The sequence below is a fragment of the Nelumbo nucifera genome, chromosome 1 (assembly GCF_055504915.1).
Source record: "Nelumbo nucifera cultivar China Antique chromosome 1, China Antique-T2T, whole genome shotgun sequence".
NCBI classification, from domain to species: Eukaryota; Viridiplantae; Streptophyta; class Magnoliopsida; order Proteales; family Nelumbonaceae; genus Nelumbo; species Nelumbo nucifera.
The window spans coordinates 116,641,893-116,655,990 of NC_142649.1; the positions used below are offsets into that span (position 1 = coordinate 116,641,893).

The 14,098-nt window shown below is 43.0% G+C and overlaps 1 protein-coding gene across 4 annotated transcripts; it reads right to left on the reverse strand.

Moving 5' to 3' along the window:
* Positions 1-665: 665 nt before the first annotated feature.
* Positions 666-4,290, reverse strand: LOC104601816 (putative jasmonic acid carboxyl methyltransferase 1). Of its 4 annotated transcripts, none has more exons than XM_010265295.3 (5): positions 4,079-4,290; positions 3,581-3,743; positions 3,007-3,405; positions 1,334-1,606; positions 666-1,210 (listed from the first exon to the last, which is right to left on the reverse strand). In XM_010265295.3, exons 2-5 carry the CDS (start codon positions 3,653-3,655, stop codon positions 833-835), a joined length of 1,125 nt encoding a protein of 374 aa, XP_010263597.1. In that variant the 5' UTR covers positions 3,656-3,743; positions 4,079-4,290; the 3' UTR covers positions 666-832. The 4 variants fall into 4 exon arrangements, with proteins under 4 accessions (XP_010263597.1, XP_088749737.1, XP_010263598.2 ...); XM_088893611.1 differs by having other exon boundaries at positions 3,007-3,388; positions 4,079-4,286; XM_010265296.3 differs by having other exon boundaries at positions 1,334-1,609; positions 3,007-3,388; positions 4,079-4,286.
* Positions 4,291-14,098: the final 9,808 nt, after the last annotated feature.

The following is a 14,098-nucleotide window of genomic DNA, read 5'->3' on the forward strand; positions in this document are numbered from 1 at the left end:
CAGTCCCCTAACTAGGATCAATTCGCTCCCGCCTAAACTTAGGCTCAGAGACCTGCCTCGGGGAAGCACCTCAACACATCACCAGTAGCTCGGTATAAGGTAGCTCGCGGCAAAGCAGCTCAGCATATCATGGGAGATTCACTACCTGACGACCGTACCTGCCAGGCTGCACCCACGTCTCTCGCCTGGCGGCGTCTGGCAGGACCATACTCTACAGCGATTACCTTTGCCCGACAGCACAGCTCTGACAGATAATGGCCAGCCACGCCAATCTGTTATCTGACAGCAGATCACCGCAGCAAAGATTTGGAGGCGGTTACACCTGATATGTCAGAAGACCACTATATAAGGACCCCAACCCCCAGGGGCGAGGGGATCGCGTGATCATCACTCTTAGCTCTTGATTTCTCTGCACCTCTCTCCCTCTCTCTCACAGCTCTCAGTATAAGTTACTAACTTGACCATCAGAGTATTCCCACCGGGAGAGCTCCCCGGGGATCCCTCTTCTTCCTCGCAGGTATCTCATTTGTCACCAGCTAGGAGCGCAGCCGCCACCAGATAGGAGTTACCAGATCGCGCACTGTCATCTACAATCTCCAATCTCCGTCAATATGAAGCAAGGTATGAAAATCCATGAGCATCAAATAATTAAAATAAGGCTAAGATGACCAAACCAACATGAACACCGCCATGCCCATGCATTCAATCAACCATAATAATAATAAGTTTACAAAATTAAGATTTTGATCTATAATGCTTATTTGTTTACACAAACTAGGTAATTAGAACAAATTAATATATAGAAGTGCCAAATGAGTTGAAGTGAAGGTGCTTAGGTTTTTGTCAAGGAAAGGATGATACAAATGTACTTGTTGTTTCTGTTCCGAGACAAGTGATCACATACGATTTGTTCGTGCCTCCGGAAAAGAGGGTCCATTACTTCCCTCCCAAAATGACTCTCGAGCAGCGACTCCATTACAGCTCTGACGAATTTCACTGTGCTCTGGCTAATACTTTGGTTGTCCAATATTGTTTTGGTAGAACCATTACTTGTTTCACTGCTCGTAACTCTATCCCAATCGATTTCAAGTATCTCAAGGCGATTCAGAGTGAAAGACCCCTCATTGTGTACAGCCGATGTGAGTTCTTGTGGACTGGGTGAATAGAAGGGGATGTTGAATGAATCCAACTTCCCCTCCTGGAGGAGACCCTGTTAATTAACCAAGTTTAATTTTCTTAATTAGTACTAGGAATCACATGCAACTCACCATAATCAAGTGGGGAGGTATGTATGTAAGATAAGATAAAAAGGAAAAACAGAAATGAATAATACATTTACAATCATGTCCCTGAAGACTTGGGCCAAGAGGTCCCATTGTTGGCAACATTCGGGGGAGGTGGGATCGTCACCTGTCCTTCCAAACAATGATATCACCATACGCCCTGCTGGAACTATTTCTTGGGAGCGTGAGTTGAGGAATGATGTAAAATCCTTGTGGAATTGAACGGCGTACGCTTTTAGCACGGACTGTGGACTGGTCTTTGATATGTAGATATTCCCCTTATTTAACGCTCTTATGGCTTTCTTCTCAAGATCTGGAGGCACCTGCTATATTTTTAATTTTTAGTGTTAACCCACCCTTGGCCCTTTTGTCGGTCACCCTTCGGTGTATTTACTATTCAGTTATATACAATATAATAATATATGAAGACAAACTAAACGTCTCATGCATGTCAATTCAAGTTTTCATCTTTTTATGTAATGCGACAAAGGCAAAAATTAATAGGAAGAAGACTAGCTACCCATGAGGGTGATGGGGTGATTATGAAACTTTCCTTGTTAATTTATAATGTACACTGAAAAGAAAATTATGGTTATTATTAAGGTGATTTACATACTTAAGCAAAAAACTAGACGGGGAAGGACATAATACCAGCTGTAGTGATTTTACCGATCAACCCCCATCCATTGTAAATTTTGATAAATACCACCTGACTGGTTGCAACTACTATTCTGGGTATCTATTATTAATACATTCCTATAGTTTTGGGTATCTATTAAGGGCAGTCCCTATAGTTTGCAATTACTTTACTTAATCCACATCTGTCTAATAGAAAGATGCATGTGATTAGAAAGCCATTGTATATATTCGTCTAAGAATGGTAACCTCTTAATTAAATACCTCTAGAACAAAATCCCTTCTATAGTTCCCCCAAAACCAAGACATCACAGTAGATAAATCTCAACTTTTATATATTATATATGGAGAAAACAAAAAGAATTTTCAGAACAAGAAAGAAAAACAAAAGTTACCTATAAAGCTTACTACTTGCAGCAGCAACACAAGTACTACTAGAAGAAGAAGAGAGTGCGATTCACAACCATTCATTGAAACGCCCTACATTTTTTTTTCTATTCCAAAAATTCTACAATGTTCCATCTTACTAATGGTTCCACTTTTCCAAAATGTTGTAGTCTTTTACGCTATGTTCGGTTTGAAGGAAAATGCAAGAAAAGAAAGGGAAAGATAGAGAAACTTTTACAAACTTTGTATAGGTTTTCCTTTTTCATTCAAATCAAACATAGCCTTATTTCCTTTTTCTCTTAGTTAAAACAAAAAAATCAACTTTTCCAACAATCAGATTAGAGTGCACATCACAGACCCAAAAAAAAAGGTGCTTAGGCTAGAAATGATTAAAAAAAAAAGGCATGGAAAGGAAGGAGCTTTTGGACAGTGGTCTTTACCAAGAAAAAGAAAGACTTTTTTAGATAGGCTTTCTGGGTGAGCGGTGAGCCCCAACTCCCCAAACTGGTAGGCACACAGGGTGAGCATATATACACTGAGTAGGTATTTCAGAAAATTCACAGAGTGTGTTCTTGGATTGGGGCCGGCCGGCCGGCCGACCTTGGGGTTGGGGAATAGCAGCAGATATTTACATGTGAAGTGAACTCATCAACTCACACAGTAGCTAGGTATTATATATATGCAGCTTAATTAATAATACCTGAGAGAGCCAATGAAGACTGGAGGAAGAATGCACGAAGTGTAGGGTCCTTGTGGGGAATAGCCTCCCATAAAAAGATCCCGGCATCCCTGCAATAAAACATTCCCCGCCGACCCCGTTGAGGTTTTTAAAGGAGGACAGCGACTGAAATAGCATGTTAAAGTCGTTTCCCGGAAGGTCATTCAAGTAAATAAGTAATTCAGGCGAGGGACAACCCAATCCCTGGCATCTCCTATAAATTCCATCCACAATCGCCTTTGCTGCACACAATGCGTTGGGTCCTGAAGAGCATCCCATGTCCGCTATTTTAAAGCTCTCACTCGCCTCACACATTTTATTGAAATCAAACGCCTCTAAAGCTTCCTCTATGCCTGCCTTCTCTCTACATATAATCACTTTCTGTCAATACTCCAAACAATATATTTTATTAGACACGTGAACGCATATATATACTACATAAACTTTGCAAGATATGAGCAGCTAATTAATAAATTGAATATATATATATATATATATCAATTTCTTTTAATTTTCTCCTGGTAAAATAAACTAATTAAGGATGGTGGAAACCAACCTGGACATTTGAGTTCTTAGCATAACTATCTTCTCCATCTCCTCTCCTCATGTGGAGTATTTGCGCAACGTCCATGATGCCTTGGAAAGAAGTTCGTCACTCAGATATTTTCCAGCGCGCTTTCTCTCTCAATATATAGACATAGACCACTCGTATCTTCCACCTGTGTTTGGTACCATTACTGTTTTATTCCAATCATACAAATTGATGAGACATATTACATGTATTTGTGGACATAAATTTCGTCTTAAATTTGGAATACAAAAAAATGCTGATAAATTCAAAGGAATTTAATTTAATTTTTTTGTAGATTTATTTTTTTGGCAAAGAAGATTCTCTGATTCTCTTGTTTTGGATGAAATCCAAAACCACGACTAGAATTTGCAATTAGGAGAAAAAAAGTAAAGCCCAAATTTATACAAACAAAAATTTATTCACGCTCAATCAATAATGTGAACAATTGAAAGCAATGTCCTTGCTTGTAGAATTGACGGAAACCTTTTGAATCATGGGAATTTGAAGATCGGAACTTCACAGGTTGATGTGGTAGCAATTTCGATATTTCAACAGTTAAAGAATTGGAGCCTTTCTTCTTCCTTCCTTGATCTTGGTGCAGCCTGTTTCTTCTCCTTCTTCTAAAGGAACAACAGTGGTCGGAGACGAACTCGGTGGTTAAAGGGAGAGCCGAATGAAAGAAAGACCCCCCGAATTAGAAAACCCCCATCCCGTTTTATAGTGAAAAGCCCATCCAATTCTTCATTCAGATCTGAACCATGCATTTAATTTGGGGGGACCCACAATCTTGATGATTTAATATTTAAGGATCGATTGGTAATCTTATTTAAAAGCTTGTAAGGAAAGGGGTTGGATTTGTCCCCCTCCTATTTAAAGCCAAGTGCCACTTGGTTTATTTGGAAAGATCCTATAGTGTGAATTCCTTTTTAAATGGGATTCTCTCAATTAAGAATTGTATTATTTTGTAGGCTTGTTAGTTTGAGATCTCTAATTATCAAATTGGTGATCTTTGTATAAATAAAGTTGACTGGAAGAGGTTTGCCACCTGTCAAGAAATTAGGGCCCGTATAAGGAAGGAAATCCATTAATTGAATTAAGCTAATCCTCCTTGAATCAGCCAACAAAATTTTCCTTTTAACCAAATTGCTAATGATTATTAATCAATTGGGCCCCACTAAAATTAATTAGAGAAAATCTCTCCAATTGATTTGAGATCTGTTTAAGAAAATCTTTCTAATTGCCATTAATGGTGGGCTCGTGTCATTTGAAGATTGCCGTTCATCTCGTCGAAGGTATCTTTTTCATCTTCTTCTTCTACAAACGATTGTTCATAGGGTTCAGATTTTTTATTTGATTTGTTTATGTTTATTTTGATTTGTTTACAGTTGTTCTATCAAACACCTGTTTTACTGTATTTTTATGTCGTCTTTTGTTTTATGCTTGTGGTTATATGGGATAGAACAAATATGTCTTTTGGTGAAACAAAACAAAAAACAGACAAATTAATAATACATTTAAGTTATTGATCGAAAATCTTAAGGAGTATTTAGTAATTAATTATTTGTTTTTATTAATTATTTTAATCTTTATTTGCTGTTAATTATTTTAATATTATGTATTAGTTATAAATTGTTAATTATTAATGATTAGTGTTATTTATTTTAATATTTTTATTAGTTGTAAATTATTTTGTTCAATTTTTTGTAATTTTTAATTATCAATTATTTTTATTAATTATTGATTATTGATTTTATTAATTATTAAATATTATTTTGAATTTGATAAATTATTTATTTATTTTATATGAAATAGTACAAATTGAGCTCAAAATTTCCAAATAGTCTATTTTAAGGGTAAAATAGTAAGATCAGGGAATTTCAGATGTTAATGACTTGATCCAATACAAACAATATTATCTATTCAAAGCCTCTAAAAAGTAGAAAAACATTTATGGCTCTTTTCATATTTTCAGACACTTTTAATATCTTTTTAACTTTTCAAACTTCAGATTTCAGATTTATAAAATGCCACCTTAGATAACCCAGCCCAAATTGTATCCCTATATTTGTCGAACATGGGATGTGCAGAAACAACTCTATAACAACAAAGGAGGAAAAACTTTGGCTGTTTAGATTGGGCTGCTTTAGGAACTTGCTGTGAATGACTATCGCATAATGAATGTGGATAAAATAACATTTACAGTCAATACTTTTTTAATTAAAAAGAGAAATCGTGTGTAGTTGGGAGAGCCTCCCAAAACTGCCCACCTCCAACAAATATTTACATCTGTGCCCCACAAAGGGAATTTAGATCTTAGAAAATCTCCGTGGACCATGATTTGTCATATTGCGATAAACTGTGAATGTGGACCCAACTAACCCAGTGGGTGAGTTATTGTGGTATCAAAGTTTGGTTAGGTTCTTTCTTCTTTTGTCTTTGACAAGTAAGGAGGATTTATTAATGGCTGAGAAAGAGGAACAAAGACAAGAAAGCTTGAATCCACGAATGGGAAGCCATCGTAGTGGACATGGGTGCGCTGGAAATAATATCGATTCTCGATTAGCAAAGGACTGGGCCATCTGATTATCATCTCCAGGCTCTAGCTCTTCATCATAAATAAAAGGTAAAGGTGAGATTTCCCACATCGTTACACTAGTGGTGCCTCTATGTCTGCCACAAAGTATTCGTACACAACTTTCAATTGTGTTTCTACGGTTGGATCCCCTCCTAGTCCTACGGATTTCATCCAATTAAATCCACTTGCCTAATGATTCCTATCTACAACTTAAATGTGAAGCCATAATTTCATCAACAGTTAAGGGCAATTTTTAGGGTTTAATATCAATAAAAACAATATATTAAAAAATATTTGAAAACCAGGTTAGTTTTTTAAAAATAATATCAATAAAGGACAAAAATACTGTTTATCTTCTTCTTTTTTCCATTTATTCACCATAGCCGCTGCCCGCCACTACCTACCACCATGCCTCCACCCACCTCTGCCTCCGCCTCCGGCAACGTTGCCGGAGGTGGCCGGAGGTAGAGGTGGCGGTGGTGGCACTGGTGATTTCTCTGTCCAACGCTGCCACCTCCGCCCACCTCCACCTATCTCCGGCAATGAGGCGGCGGTGGCGGGTGGTGGCGTTGGTGATTTCTCTGTCCAACGCTGCCACCTCCGCCCATGTCCAACGGCGGTGGTGGGTGGTGGCGGACAGCGGCTCTGATGAACAAATAGCAAGAAGAAGAAGATGAACATTGTTTTTGTTCTTTATTAATATTATTTTTAAAAATTTGACCTATTTTTGAAATTTTTTTAAATATATTACTTTTATTGATATTAAACCCCAAAAGTTGTCCATATATGCTATTAACCCTTCAATAATTCTCCCTTTTGTTTTTGAATAGATGTATTGACTTAAAGCATTAATTAATTCCAATTTGAAACATGAACACCACGTTTTAAACACGTATGGAACAGAAGTGTTTTGCTTTGGGACTTGGGAGGGCTACCAAGATTCTTTGCTGAAGTTTGCATGGGAGTTAGCGAGGTGTTATTTTCTTCAGTAACGTTGGAAGCTAGGTTTGATGGTGATTAATGCTCTTTTTGAGGTGAATGCCTATCCATCACAATAGTTGAGGATGGTTGATATTTTCACTAACACTTAGTTTTATGACTTGGTTTTGCACTCTTTGGATCGTTCTTAGCTTTAGGACTTCAACAGGTCGAGATCGATCTCACCGTTACCTTGTACAGAGAGAGAGGGAGTCGATTAGTTTTACCTTGCACAGACTTCAACAGATCGAGATACCTCAGTAGAGAGAGAGAGGGACGAGGGTTTAAAGAGAGGGACGGGGGTTTACCAGAGAGAGAGGGATGGAGGTTTACCTTGCACAGAGAGAGAGGGACGAGGGTTCACTGATTTCAAGGACTCGAGCTTGAACGAAAAAAAAAAGAAAAGATGGGGCACAAAAAATTTTTTTCTGATACCCAAATTTCATTCTGGGAAGAATGAGTCTTTCGGCAAGAAATGAATATTCAAACACCTACATCCCATTCATTCTTGCCCATTCTTTTTCAGAATCGGCAAGAATTAAAAGAATGAGGCCACTGGCAGCGAACCAAACATGGCCTTATTTTAAGCCCAATAAATGTTAAAATTTATTGGGCTTAAAATTTATTGCTATATGGTGCTACATAATCCGAGGGTAGGGATGGCAATTTTCCCTATCTCTGTCGAGTATCCGGCCTCCCCAATCAGGCAGAGATCGGGGCGGGAACGTATAAAGAGTGAAGTCCACACCCCACCCCGACCCCAATTGTATATATTAAATACTAGCGGGGACCTGTGCGATGCACGGGATTTGTTAAGTAAAAGATGAAACATGTAAGAGTATACAATCGTTTTATATAATAATTAATAATCATCTATATTTTATATACTACTTTTAATACTTTGTTTATAATACAAAAATAACAATAATTAATTTTAGATAGGGTTGTTTATTTTTTTCCCATTTCTCTTGTCCCCGTGGGGATCCGCCCCGAATGAGGCAAGGATAGGGATGATTTTCCCTCAACAGGAATGAAGATGGGAAAATTTTCATCCTCGTTGGTGGGGATGGTGCAGGGATGGGGAGAGCACTCCCTACCCCACATGGACCCCGATCCCCACCTCATGGGATCCCGACTAATATATATATATATACACACACATACATCTATATGTCAATATTTTTAAAAATATGGTTGAATATTGTCTAACAGGATTGTAAATTTTAATTATTTTATTTTTATTTCTAAAATAAAATGTAAAACAAAAACATAATGATTGACATTATAAAGAATCACAAGCGGGGATCTCGTGGAGACGGGAATGGGGATAATTTTGTCCCCATTAGCGAGGATGGGGACGGGGACATGGATGGAGAGAGGCTCCTCGTCCCCGCCTTACCCCGTTGCCATTCCGAATCAAACTAATGAAACTGACCAACCCGATTTCTAGTATTTCCAATCGCCTTTGGTTCAACAATTTCCTGACCCGACTGGGTTGGATTAATTTCTCTTTAGCCACTTGTAAATTGACAAAAATCGAACAACCCGACCATAGATATATATTAATATTTTTTAATATGGGAAAGTGGGAAATTCCAATATTTCTTAGGCTAAAATAGTTTATATCATAAATTTAACTTTTTAAATTTATGTTTTAAATAATGCCATTGTAATTGATGGAGGGTGATTTGACCCGACCTCATCATAGGGGAACACGTGGACGTGACTCAGCATAAGTGACAACTCAGCGCAACCAGTCTGCCAAGGTCCAACGCGGCAGCTCGGTACAAGGTGACACTCCGGTTACCTCGAGCTCTCCCTTAAGGGGGGGGGGGGTGAGCGTACCGAGGTCCCTCCAGGTGAGGAGTCCCGATCTCCACCCAAGTGAAGGAGCCCCCGAGCTCCTCCTCAGTAAGGAGCCCCTGAGCTCCACAACAATAAGGGAACACCTCGAGCTAAGATTCTTCCAAGGAAACGTCTCGAGCTAAGGTTCTTTCAAGCCCAGACTCTCTCGAGCTCAAGGCACTTCGGGATGAGCTCGGGAGCCTCCTAAAGTTTATTCCTGCTCAAACCTAAGTAGGCCACCTCAGGTAGAAGCACCTCGATACGGCACCTACAGTTCGGTGCAAGGCAGCTCACAAGAAAACAGCTCAGTGTATCACAGGAAGATCTCTTGTCTGACAATCGTACCTACCAAACCTGGAGCCCTGCACCCACATCTCTCGCCAGGCGGCGTCGTGCCTGCCAAACCTGAGAGGTGTCCCCCGCTTGGCAGGGTCGTACCCTGCAACAGTAACCTGCGCAGCCCTGGTAAGTAATGGCTGCGGCAGAGAATCTGAGGCGGTTATGTCAGATTTGAAAGAGCACCGTTATATAAGAACTTCGACCCCCAAAGAGCAGGGGTAATTGCAAACTGCGTATCTCCACTCTTAGCTTATTTCTCTGTAACCCTCTTTCTCAACTCTCCAAGTTCTAATTTAAGCATTGAAGTGTTCCCGCCAGGAGAGCTCCCCGGGAATCCTTCACCTTCTTCCTCGTAGGTATCTTATCCGGTGCCAGCTAGGAGCACAGCCTCTGCCAGCTAGGAGTGAGCAGATTGTGCACCATCAATTGGCGCCGTCTGTGGGAATCGCTTCAAAAAGCCTTCTTCCACCAAGTTTTGCAACCTCAGTATCCATGGCTTTCTCCAGCAACGCCGGACGTAACTCAGGCGCAAACACTTCCCCTGAACCTCAACTCCCTACAGTGTGCGTTGGACAATTCACCCTTCCTCTCTCTGCAGATGGGGTCCCAAAGCTGAATGTGCCTCAGATCTCGGCATCGGTGAGAGCTCCGCTCCCCTCCGTAGTAAGCACCACTTTCACTGAGCCTTCTCTTCCCCTCTCGCCGGGGAGAGACCTTCCAGGCCCAGAATCCTCCCAGGAGCCAAGTCTCATACCGCGGCAGGAGGGATTATCCAGTCGCACCCAGCTCTCCGCGTGCGATCAGGTCGGGGAACTCTCAGCCTCCCAGACCCGCATCACCTCAGCTTTCTGAGTTCGTGGCCCCGCGCCTTGAGAACCGATTCGAAGTCCTGGCCGCGAACTCCAAGCAAGGACCGATTCACAGTCGTCATCAGCAGTCCGAGCCACTCCCTGCAAGAACCATTCCAGACAACACAAAAGCGAGCAGCACCAATGCAGAGCCCGCGAAGAAGCAGAGGAGACATCGCCAAGCTCGCCGAACTACGACACACCACTTGCCCGAACTCAAAGAAAAATAAGAGGTGAGCTTGGACGAAGTGAAAACCACCCTGCTCCTCTCTGTACCATCCCCTCTATCTCCTGAACTCTTGGTCATCCCGATGCCCAAGGACTTCAAATTACCTCCCTTGGATAAGTATGACGGATCATTTGACCCGAATGATCACGTGGATGCCTTCTAGTCGCAGATGCACCTGGCAAGGGCAAGCGAGTCCTGCATGTGTATGGCCTTCTCTACCACTTTTAGAGGAGTAGCCCGAACGTGGTACAGGAACCTCACGCCCGGGACAATAAAAAGTTGGGCGCAGTTCGTGTAGGTCTTCACCTCCCAGTTCGTTACTAGCAAAAGATGCTCGAGAACCCAATAAAGTCTCCTCGGCATAATCCAGAAGGAAGGGGAGTCTATCTGCAGCTACATCAAGCGGTTTAATGATGATTGTCTACAGATACCCAACCTGGACCCCGCAGTGCGCCTCACAATAGCCAAGAGAGGCATAACACACAAGGAGATTAAGTGGCATGTAGTTGTTAACTGGCTTAAGACTGTAACCGAGTTTCACAAGCTCGCGGACCAGTTCATAGGAACGGAGGAGGAGATTAACCAGAAGAATGAAAGTTTGCCTGAAAAGAGGAAAAGAGAAGCTGAGTCCTCGATTCATGGGGACAGCAAGAAGAAAGACCCAACTTGGGGAGGAAGGCCAGGTTAGCCTTCCCAAGCTCCTCCAGCAGGAAGGACTGACTATACAAAAATAAACGCAAAGCGGGTCGAGATTCTCGTGGCGATCATAGACGCCCCATACGTGAAGTGGCCACCTTGGCTGAGAGGGGACCTGAGTCTTAGAAATAAAAATTTGTATTGTAATTTTCATAAAGATCACGGTCATAGTACCGAAAGTTGTAAGAACCTCTGCGATGAGATAGAAGAGCTCATCCATTGCGGGTATTTAAGAAATTTTGTATAGAATGATAATAAAATAGGTTGGCAGGGCGAGCAAGGCAGCAGAGACACCCCCGAGTCTAGCAGCAGGCAAGGCCAGCAACCACAAAGGCCACCCCCCGAAGAAAGGCCAGTTCGGGGGACCATACACATGATCACCTGAGGATCGATTGTTGCGGTCTGCACTTCGGCCGCAGCTCGGACCTCAGCTCGTGAGATCGGAAGGGAAGAGCAGAACCCCCCGAAGCGGCCAAGGACAGAGGAATTGATCTTCTCCACTACCTCACGATGATGCGCTTGTCGTGAAGATAAGGATTAATGATTTTGAGGTGAGGCGTGTCCTCGTCGACTCCGGCAGCTCGGCGGACATTCTCTTCAAAGCCGCGTTCGACAAGCTTCAGCTCCAAGAGAGCGACCTCAAGCCCGCAAGTACTCCCTTGGTGGAATTTAGCAGAGAGGAAGTCAGGCCCTTGGGGAGAATCACTGTACTTGTGGAGGTCGGCACCTAACCTAGCATAGTGAGACTCAGCCACGACTTTTTGGTGGTCGCAACTCCCTCCCCATACAACGCCATAATAGGTTGGCCCATAACCCATGCTCTACGTGCAGTGGTCTCCACCTATTATTTGACGATGAAGTTCCCCACAACTTCGGAGTTGGGGTAGCGTGAGGCGATCAACTCAAGTCCCGCAAGTGCTACGTCTCTGCTCTCAAAGGAAAAGCCAAGGTAGCAGACGACCTCGAGCTGGAGCGACCTATGGAGCATTACGAAGAGCGAGCTGCACCTACGGAAGAGACTGTTTCACTGCCAACTTCAACAGAGGACCCAACTCGGACACTCCAGATCGGCGCTTCAGTCGAGGAAACTCTGCGATCTCAACCCAGCTCCGGAGCGTTGGAGAGCAGTTGACGAGGAGGTCGGGAAGCTCCTCGCAGCCGATTTTATTAGGGAAGTCCATTGCCCGAGCTGGGTGGCCAACCCTGTTCTGGTAAAAAAGGCTAACGGTAAATGGCGCATGTGCGTCGACTATACCGACCTGAATTGGGCTTGCCCGAAGGACTGCTTCCCACTCCCCAGGATTGACCGTTTGGTGGGCGCAACCTTAGGGCATGAGTTGCTGAGCTTCTTGGACACCTATTCGGGCTACAACTAGATCAGAATGGACCCTGCTAATGAAGAAAAAACAGCCTTTATAACCAAGCTCGGCTTGTACTGCTACAAGGTCATGCCCTTTGGACTGAAAAACGCCGGGGCAACATTCCAAAGACTTGTAAACAATTTGTTTGAGCCGTTGATCAGCAAGAAAGTAGAATGCTATGTAGACGACATAGTCGTCAAAACTCAGTTTTCAAGTGATTTAATAAAGGACTTACATTCTATCTTTGAAATCTTGCGTAAATTTAACATGAAATTAAAACCAAACAAGTGCATTTTCGGTGTCACCTCGGGTAAATTCCTACGTTACATCGTCAACCAACATGGCTTTGAGGTTAACCCTAAAAAAATTAGGGCAATCTTAGATATGAGACCACCCCGAAAATTAAAGGAGGTTTAGAGGTTGAATGGCCGCATAGCCGCCCTGAACCGCTTCATGTCCAGATCAGAAGATCGTTGTCTGCCTTTCTTCAAGGTACCTCGCCCAAGACTATCAGCTCGTCTTTGACGAACTCAAAAAGTACCTCGCCCACATCCCAACCTTGACCCGGCCCGAGGTCGGAGATACTTTGGAGCTATACCTCTCCGTGAGTGATGAGGTAGTCAGCTCGGTACTAATAAAAGAGGTAGATTCGGTCCAACGGCCTATCTACTATGTTAGTAAAGTGTTGCAGGGGGCAAAAATAAGGTACCTAGAGATCGAAAAGTTGGTGTATGCTCTAGTTGTTGCAACTCGGAAGCTTCGTCCGTACTTCCAAGCTCATACTATCGTTGTTCTCACCAATAAGCCTCTGAGGCAAGTATTGCTCAAGCCCAAGGTGTCTGGTGGGTTGACGAAGTGGGCCAACGAGCTCAGCGAGTATGACATCCAATACAAGTCGTGAACTGCTATCAAGGCCCATGCCTTGGCTGACTTTGTCGCAGAATGTAGTTTCAGCACCGAAGGCCCCAGGCGGGACGAGCTTGAGCACCGTGAGGGAACAGCCAGCGCGGCTTCTCTCCTAGTTAGATTAAACCCGAACTGGGATGAGGAGCCCTGGATCCTTCATGTGGACGGCTCGTCAAATCAGCAAGGCAGCGGGGCTGGAATCGTTCTGTACGGGCCAAGCGGTGCCAAACTGGAGTACACGCTACGCTTTGAGTTCACTGCGTCCAACAATGAAGCGGAATACGAGGCATTAATAGCCAAGCTGGCTCTAGAAAATGAAATGAAAGCCAAGCACATCGTCATCTGTAGTGACTCCCAGCTCGTGGTCAACCAAGTCATAGGTGAATATGAAGCTCACGAGCCAACCATGATCACCTACTTAGCCAAAGTAAGAGAGGCTCTACTCAACTTCCAGTTCCACTTCATCAAGCAAATCCCGAGATCTGGGTACGCTGAGGCCGATGCCCTGTCCCGACTAGCCAACACAAGTGATAATACCATGAGAACCGTGTACATAGAGTACTTTCCTCGGCCGAGCATTCTCGGGGGGCAGAGGAGGTTGGTCCTGTCATATAAGTATAGCCGAGCTGGATCGATCCACTCACGAGCTTCTTGCTACACGGGACCCTCCCTGCAGACCGTAATGCTGCTAGAAGGGTAGAGCGCCAGGCAGCCAAATACGTCATG

What these genes read in the sequence shown, in the direction of transcription:
- LOC104601816 (XM_019198513.2), bottom strand. Translation starts at nt 3,655, where the DNA reads ATGGACGTTGCGCAAATACTCCACATGAGGAGAGGAGATGGAGAAGAT. An exon ending in CTAAGAACTCAAATGTCCAG is followed by an intron (nt 3,406 to 3,580) that starts GTTGGTTTCCAC and finishes GAGTATTGACAG; the next exon opens with AAAGTGATTATATGTAGAGA. An exon ending in TCAGGGACATGATTGTAAAT is followed by an intron (nt 1,211 to 1,333) that starts GTATTATTCATT and finishes GTTAATTAACAG; the next exon opens with GGTCTCCTCCAGGAGGGGAA.